Source organism: Aspergillus saccharolyticus (assembly GCF_003184585.1).
Source record: "Aspergillus saccharolyticus JOP 1030-1 unplaced genomic scaffold BP01scaffold_1, whole genome shotgun sequence".
Lineage (NCBI taxonomy): Eukaryota > Fungi > Ascomycota > Eurotiomycetes > Eurotiales > Aspergillaceae > Aspergillus > Aspergillus saccharolyticus.
The window spans coordinates 429,689-437,843 of NW_020290611.1; the positions used below are offsets into that span (position 1 = coordinate 429,689).

General features: G+C 50.7%; 2 protein-coding genes and 3 non-coding genes across 5 annotated transcripts in view; 3 read left to right on the forward strand and 2 right to left on the reverse strand.

Annotated features, from left to right (window-relative positions):
• Positions 1 to 1,266: 1,266 nt before the first annotated feature.
• Positions 1,267 to 2,374, forward strand: BP01DRAFT_370352 (cysteine-rich secreted protein; the record flags this gene model as incomplete). The annotated part of the gene is made up of 2 exons (XM_025576600.1): positions 1,267 to 1,777; positions 1,848 to 2,374. 2 exons carry the CDS (start codon positions 1,267 to 1,269, stop codon positions 2,372 to 2,374), a joined length of 1,038 nt encoding a protein of 345 aa, XP_025435670.1.
• A 1,919-nt stretch (positions 2,375 to 4,293) lies between these two features.
• Positions 4,294 to 4,366, forward strand: BP01DRAFT_t2. The gene has a single exon. It is a non-coding gene; the product is annotated as a tRNA-Trp (tRNA).
• Positions 4,367 to 5,406: 1,040 nt separating this feature from the next.
• Positions 5,407 to 5,479, reverse strand: BP01DRAFT_t13. Its single transcript has one exon. It is a non-coding gene; the product is annotated as a tRNA-Trp (tRNA).
• Positions 5,480 to 5,994: 515 nt separating this feature from the next.
• On the forward strand, positions 5,995 to 6,067 carry BP01DRAFT_t3. Its single transcript has one exon. It is a non-coding gene; the product is annotated as a tRNA-Trp (tRNA).
• A 912-nt stretch (positions 6,068 to 6,979) lies between these two features.
• BP01DRAFT_419834 (NAD(P)/FAD-dependent oxidoreductase) overlaps positions 6,980 to 8,155 on the reverse strand; it is a 2,303-nt gene continuing 1,127 nt past the window's right edge. Inside the window, exons 5-6 of the mRNA XM_025579425.1 lie at positions 7,482 to 8,018; positions 6,980 to 7,416 (exon numbers count right to left, since the gene is read on the reverse strand). Of these exons, the coding sequence (XP_025435671.1) occupies positions 7,181 to 7,416; positions 7,482 to 8,018 (773 nt within the window). The 3' untranslated portion in view covers positions 6,980 to 7,180. The remainder of the gene's footprint in view (positions 7,417 to 7,481; positions 8,019 to 8,155) is intronic.

Genomic DNA, 8,155 nt, shown 5'->3' on the forward strand with positions numbered 1-8,155 from the left:
GCGAAAAAGAGGCGCAGTGACGCAAAATCTTCTCATGCGTCCACCTTCTGGGCGTGGACTTGAGCTGCATGGTCTATGAAGATGATGATGAAGAGGCGAACAGAGAGAAAAAATCACTACCCGACAAAGGATTTCAGCTCCGGATTCACATTCGATTGCAGCCTGTGACCACCACACCGCCAATTCAGACAAGATCTGCCACTATTGCCAAGTAGCTTCCTGTCCCCTCCCCACAAAAACCGTCCGGTCGACTGGATCGCTAAACCTTCCCGTGTTTCGAGAAGCCTCTAAGAAATGGACGTCAAACTCAATTCCCGGCTGGATATGAGGACAGCACGCTTCGATAGCCTCGGAGTTGCCGGTATATTCGACGAGAGAACGTCATTTCAGGCAAGATCTGAATGACCCACCGCAATTCATTCAGTCAACTTTACGCCCGTCTCATTATGTGGTCAAAACAACCGATCGGAGACGAGAATCGAGGCTAAAACACATGACCAGCGCCAAGGAGGATACTTGCTCCAACTAAACCTAAAGGAGCAGTATGTATCAAGTTCGTATAGTCTAGTCGGGTCTAGCTTACTCTCAAGGATATCTCCATCGCCACCCAGCTGGCCAACAGATCCGTGGAAAATCTACACTCTGAATGCAGGCCCTGAAAGAGGACAATTTGCGGGGAGAGCTTTCTTCGAACATCCAAGATCATCTCACCAGATTCCAGACAGAGAGCTGGCTAAACAGGATGCCTGCAATGAGGTCATGGCTTATTGCCCTGCAACGCCCCAGAAACACTTCTTCCCAGCCACTTCTCCAATGTGGGAACGAGCTCCTTCCATCTTCGGGCTCCAGACCGTGGTGGCTGATCACGGCGGAGCTGAAGCAGTATTTACCTGAGCAATACACGGTGGGTCAAAAAGCGCACTGATCTAATAGATCATCAATGTGCTCGGAGCGGTGACTGCGATTGAGACCTTGAGATGCTCGTTTCCCGTCCGGGCATGGCTCCTCCACGCCTGGCCTCGAACACACAAATAGGATGGGCTCCATCATGAAAAAACCTTTCAGAAGATCCACCATAGCTCGAAGATCCACCTAGCTGAAAGGTGAGGGTCGGAGATTCGCCCGCAATCGTGAAGCTGCTTCTACGAAGGATTGCTCTTGCCCGGGGAAAGCTTAAATAAGAGACGAGCCTCGCCCATCAATTCCTGATTGTACGAAGCAGTCCTCCATTTCTCTTTGAGTCCTTCTCCCTTCCTTTTAATAACAATGAAGGCCGTCACTTCCTTGAGCCTTGTGGCCCTCCTGCTGCAGGCCACTGGCACCAATGCCGCGATCCGGACCGATCTCGGCGCTCGGAATGTGCAGATCGCGGAGATGGATGGCACTGGTGTCCGCCACGGGGATCAGATTGTCTTCTCTGACCCTCGCTCCGACTTCGAGGAGTACTTCCGTTGCTCTCCTGCGTCTGGCAAGCACCTCACCTTCAGCGCATCTGGACGGTATGCTGCCTGCTGCTACCCCTCTCAGCAGCTTATCGGCAGTGTTGACACTGCCTTTGACTGCTGTGGTGAGGGCCACGAGCTCGCTGGTTCCAGCAAGACTGGGTACCGCTGCTGCCCTATCAACCAGATCTTTGATGGCGTGGTCTGCAAGGCCCCTCAGCCCGTGTGTGTGAAGGGTAAGGTTTTGGTGAACAACAAGTGCGTTTGCCCTACCGGATACTTCGAGAACGCTCTGGGCAACTGTGAGCGTACCTGCACCTCTGGCATTTCCACTGGTAAGTCGAGAGTTCTGAGATTTGGTCGTCTCTTTACCATTCAAGCAGACGAGCTGACAATCATTCGCAGGCAAGTGCTACACTTTCACCTGGGAGAACGCCGAGCGTCTCGGCTTCAACGCTGAGGGTTACTACCTCGCCGCTCAGGATGACCTCCAGCAGAAGTTCGGCAAGTTCCAGCTCTGCAAGGATGAGTCCTGTACGCACAACCTTCCCGTCAACCCCGAGGATGGCTTCCGCATCAAGGACCTGCACGGCAACCCCGTTGACGGCCAGCAGCCGGGTCTCTGGCTCAACAACGCCCACAACGGTGGCCACATCAGCAAGACCGTTCACTGGGACAAGGCGGGCGAGTTCTCCCTCACCAAGTGGCCCAGCGGAAAGTACTGCCTTACCGGATATGATTACGGTCTCGGTGTGGCCTACCCCGCCCTCACCCCTGCTTTCACCTTCATGACCTACGATCAGCAGTCGTGCATCCCGATCGAGATCACCGAGGTGCCCTGCGACGTCCGTCACCCCAACAACAACTGCATCTGGAAGAACGGCAAGGGAGAGTGCTGCAACTCGGTGGACTGCGCCGCCAGTCAGGTGTAAGTGAAAACACACTCACACTCACACTCACACACACTCACACAAATAAACGTTGTTACTGTATACGCGTGTCATGGTTGGAAAGCAATGAGCGAATGAGCAAAAAGAGATAAGAATTATATGAGCGATGCCAATAATTGTGATGTCTGTATGGGCTTTGTGTATGAATTGAATCTATTTTTTTGTTTCGTGCCTTTTCTTTTTATCTTGCTCGGTCCATGTATACTAAGACTGGTTCATAGGATCTCTTACAGATATAATAACCCCGTGGTTCTGTTGATTCTGGTCCTGGTCTCCCTTCATCTCCTGTGGTGTCATATCTCGCCATTCTTCTATTTCGGTTGATACCCCTGTAATGGCGTGGACTCCTGAAGTCCTTTTCTTTATGTATAACGAAACCCACCATGCGCCAGCTCGCTTTATTATGCAAGATAGACCAGTCTGATGTCAACTGGTATGATTTGATGTTTCATTTGATCCACTGTCTGTGCGCGACTCATACAGTGTATGCCTTACTGCGCAGCACGACCGACCCCGGGCTCGAATTCTGACCATGCCTATGATTAAGGACTCGACGAGCTGAGCGGCTCACCGGAGGAGATCCGCCCAATGTTTAAGTGTCAAGTCCCCGAACTCTGACTACAGCTGCATCTCTGGGGCGCAGCATTCGCTGTTATGGTTCGATCTGGACCAAACACAGTTTTGATCTCAACTTGTGCACATAACATTTTCCCAGCCTGCATCACAATGCCATTATTCATGGCCCTCGCATACCATAAGCCACAATTCAGATAAACCTTTTGCCTTCAAATCCAAATTACCATGTCCATTGAATTTCCATCTGGCACACAAACAAGGAAACCCTTTCTTCATTTTCCTCTGAGGTGCTTTTACCTGGCAGCTCCCCGCCCAGAACCGCAAAATCGCCCCCCCTCTTCCCCGAGCCCGGGGTCGCCTCCGTCCTGCCCCTTTCCTTCCCCCTCTCCCTCTCCCCCTTCTTCCAAAATCAACCCATCATTCCCAACCGGCACGACCGCGTTCTGTGCTTTACTTAAGAAGAAATCCGTCTGAAGCCATGCCGCCACGAGCGGCACGAGCACTGTCTTAGAATCATTTATGCATAGAATTCTCCCTTGGCAGCTCCTTGCCTACGATGATTGCAGCGAAGAATCTAATCAGATCAGATAAGTCCAGGTCTGTCACCAGGTATCCGTGGTTGATACCCGCAAAGACCATGATTGGCTCCATGGTTGGCCCACTAGACTACTAATTCTGGTATGGCCAATCACCATGGATCAAAGATGCGTATGTCTTAGACTTGAACGAATCCAGTCGGAATCTCGGCTTGCCTGATCCGGAAATTGGTCTCTAGGTTACATGCATGGCTGTGGAGAGACTCAATTTGGCGTGCAATACGATTATTTGTGGACAGACAGCAGGAAAGAGAGGCCACCAAAGTCAATATGCTCTGCTGGCCATCGGAGTCCCTGGCCCTGTTCTAGCGGATACGAAGATGGAGGAGCTGGACTAGCCTTACGTTCTAGACACCAGCTCCATTGATCTTACCGAACTGCATACGGAAAAGATATTTTTCTCCTCTTCTCTATTCATCTATGTTAACTAAGAGAACCAGTCGATGCGAGCCAGCAGCTCAAGAAAAACCCAGGGTGAGGTGTCTCGTCTTAGATTGTGACCATCAATTGGTCAAATATTGGATCAAGGTAGCAATAGGCTATAGCGATGAAAGGACTATATTTCAAAGACAGGAGAAGATTAACGTTGTCAGTAGTTGATCAAGGGAGTAGTAGCCTGAAACAATCTTAAACTGCGATGGCTGGTCGAATGCATATTCTACGGATGCTTGATGCTTCTTTTATACGTTGATTATGTAACAATCTAAGACGAGTTTAATCACCCACCATGGGCCTATGGCGCAATTGGTAGCGCGTACGACTCCAGATCGTAAGGTTGCCTGATCGAGCCGGGCTGGGCTCATCTCTTTTTGATTTTTAATCACTTTGCTAATAATTTTTGGTCTATTCTGCCTCTTTATGCTTTGTTCTCTTCGGTGTTGGGGAACCTCTGGGTGAAGGGTGAGATCATGGGACCTTGCGTGGGTCATGCATGTTACGCGCGCATGCGGTCAGGAACCTCTCATCAGAGGCTCAGTCAACGCCGGCACCGAACCTCTCGTTTCCCTTCCTGATCGATCGCCCACCTCAACTTGGGAAGTCATACTGGACTTGAGACATCTATACCTCTATCCGTCGGCTATTATATGCCGAGAAAACTTGTTGGGATTTCTGGGCTGTTTCGGCGAACATTGCACTTGACTCTGAGGACCTTTCCACCACGGCAGATGCAGCTACCAAAAACGTGATGTAGGTCTATCTCTGCCTATCATATCATCCTTGAGCTCGAGCTCGAACAAACTACTGCTGATATATTGCTAACATCTGGCGCAATATCCGAACGACAGCCTAACTGGTTCTGTCCACTTGCGACCTCGCCGTGTTAGGCCTGTGTCAAACACGCGTCAGTTTCGACAGTCTCGGCTGTCGACAGCGACGGGGACTGGTACTCGTGTTAGAGTGCTGGTTGGCAAGCTAGCTCGCAATCGGTGCGGCAGGAGACGGGGAGGCATGTCGAATCTATCCTGCTGTCCACACATAGTGCAGTAGTCTCGCCGTGACCCGTGCGTTCGCGGCGCTGCATGAATCCATACATGCAGTTATTCGCCACTAATGCGGACGTTGCCTGTCCCAGAAGAGCCAACAAAACCCAGCCGTACAAGAGCCAGAGCTTACAACTACGAGCAAACAGGACCATAATTAAATTTGATCACAGTGTGAGCACGGGGCCTCGACTCCCCTCACAGACCGCACGACAGCCGTTCGGTGGAATATAGAGGTCTCGCACCGTGTTACCGGGTTAGTTCTCACCCATCCATGCAACATACCGGGGCGGCCGTGAGCCACGAGGGGAAGGACAGGCTAAGTGCATAAGACAAAAGACAAAAGACAAAAAAGAATGGATGAGCCCAGCCCGGCTCGATCAGGCAACCTTACGATCTGGAGTCGTACGCGCTACCAATTGCGCCATAGGCCCATTCTTGATGACTAAAGTCTAGTGCTATCGAACCTGAGGGCGCAGTATGTACGGGGTCTTCGACCCAGTTGTGGACTAGGTCAAACAACCCCACGCTCAAGGGACTCCCCGAAACCCTTTCTTGATAGGAGCGTGCCCTACGGAGACTTCTAGGTACAGATATGGGAGAAGGAGATTTGTGCTAGGGTACGACGAGGCGAGTTGTTTCTCGACTTGGCTGGCTCTCTGAAGACATTATTGCACGCAATTCCTATGTGCGCCATTCGACTAACGTGAAAGCGCAATGACACCCGATGCGCTCCGTGAAGATTCAGGTGCCCGGCAAATTGATATCGAGCGATAAGCCTATTTCCCTTCAAGAAGGCCGATATGCAGGCCAATAGGGGCAAACAAACTAGAGCTATTACGTCCTCCGCAACCTCGAGAAAAATTGTGGTGCTAAGTTTGCATGCTAAGCTGGATCATTATCAGCGTGGTAATATAGCAACATCTATAGGATAAAAATTTCAACAAATGGGCCTATGGCGCAATTGGTAGCGCGTACGACTCCAGATCGTAAGGTTGCCTGATCGAGCCGGGCTGGGCTCATTCTGTTTTTGATTTTCATCCGGCATTCACCATCTCATCCATATCAGATCATTCACCGTTAGTCTGTCACTAGACGACTTACATGGTTCTTCCCACGCTCGCTCATCCCTCCACATTCTCACTAGACAGTATTGTCTCTGAATTACCGTCCCAACAGTTCAATGCGTGCAAGAGGTGGTGTCCTCCCGGTTGCAGGTCGCTGAAGTAAACCGTATCATGTCCAACGGGAAGACTTATCAAGAACCTTCCGACTGTTAGGCAGTCTGCACCGGATGATCCACCTCTAAAGAGACACATTCAGGTAGACAAGCTGATCCCTTATCCTTCAGGGGTTGAACAGCCGTGCATGCTTCTCCTTTCCCAAAAGTGGCCTTACCATACCTCGCCCGAACTGCGGGTCCTCACAATTCCACCCCACTTTCGATACCAAGACACGCGTTTGTGACAACTGTCGCATGCCGCAGACCCCCCACTATGTACCTGCTATTGGGGCTCAGATGTAGTGAGTCTGTTGAGAGTTGCACGTGCGACCTACTGCCCAAGATGGCACCGAGTCACCAGCGGGTACTATATGTTGCATGCTCGAGACCTCAATGCCCAGAGGCTGCATGAGACGCAACGTGTGGTTGGTCCGTGTTGCTCGCCTGAATATCATCACAGCAGATAGAGTGGAAGTGAGGCACAGGAGCCACGAACGCCATGGACAGCTGTATGGCACAATTCCCTTTTCAGAAGCCCAACTGGACACAAGATCATTTCGGCAGAATAGCCTGGGAATAGAAAGTGTAGAGTGAACTGGCTCGGGTTTTCTTATTACGAAAGGGTTGACAGCTATGTTTTCAACGGCAAATATGTTCCATCATTAACCTTCAGTGCGCGGCTAAACTGAGACAGGAAGAAGAAGAAACATGAGCAGCACTGGAGAGTTTACTGTGACCTCTCAACGTCAAACGCAAACGCAACGATTGCAACGTTTTATGTCAATAAATCAAGCAAATTTACAGTACATCCATTTGTATCAGTAGCCAAGTTCAAGGCTAGGCCAAACACTACAGAAACCAACATAAGGCGGATCCAACAGCAAGGTCAAAAACTCACAAATAGATCCCACAGCTAGGCTGCACACTTGACCAGACCAAGATTTCCCTGCTTGAGGTTTGGCACGAAGCCATTGATCTCATCCGTGCTGAAGCTATCGATGTTCAGAGAGTCTTCAGTGCGCAGCAGCTTCCTCACATGGTGACGGATATCATCCTCCGCTCCATGTGCAGCAGCACAGAACTTGATGGTACGATCTAGCTCTTCCTGCGTGATCTTATCTGGATTGACGTCGGCGGTTCCCTGAATGACTTTACATTCGCTTATGAGCGTGATTGAACATACAATGTGCACTTTAAAGAGATGGTAGACTTACTGGGTCGGATAATGCCGAAAGCACGGTCGAAATTGTCCTCGTGAAGATCTCTCAAGACTGGCTTGGACTGACCACGGATCTGTTGATAGGCGCTCATCACCACGAGCATGAAACGGACGTAGCTGTCGGACACCTTATCTGAGTGCCAGGATGCAGCCACCGCTTCGTCGCAGTCGCCGCGCAAGGCAGCACAGATAGTCGTGGCAGCTGAAAGACCACCGACCAGAGCCAGGTGGACGCCTGACGAGAAATACGGGTCGATGAAGCATCCTGCATCACCAACAATGCGAGCATGGGACATGGCGTATGAGGAGGCGCTGTAGGAGTAGTCGCATGCAGATTTGACAGGGCTGACTAGCTCCGCTCTGCCAAGCAGAAGCTGGATCTCTGGTGCCAAACCCAGCGTGTCATGGTAGAACTCCTTCTGCTCTAAGCCTGACTCGCGCTTCTTTGCAGTCGCCGTCTTCTGGTTTCTCACAATGCCGACGGAGACGGTTCCATTGTGCAGGGGTATAAGCCAGACCCAGCCGCTTTCGTCTAATACTCGGGGACAAACGCGGTCAGAAAGAGAATCAACAGAGAAGAAGAAGAAGAAGAAGAAGAAGAAGAAGAAGAAGAAGAAGAAGAAGAAGAAGAAGAAGAAGAAGAAGAAGAAGAAGAAGAAGAAGAAGAAG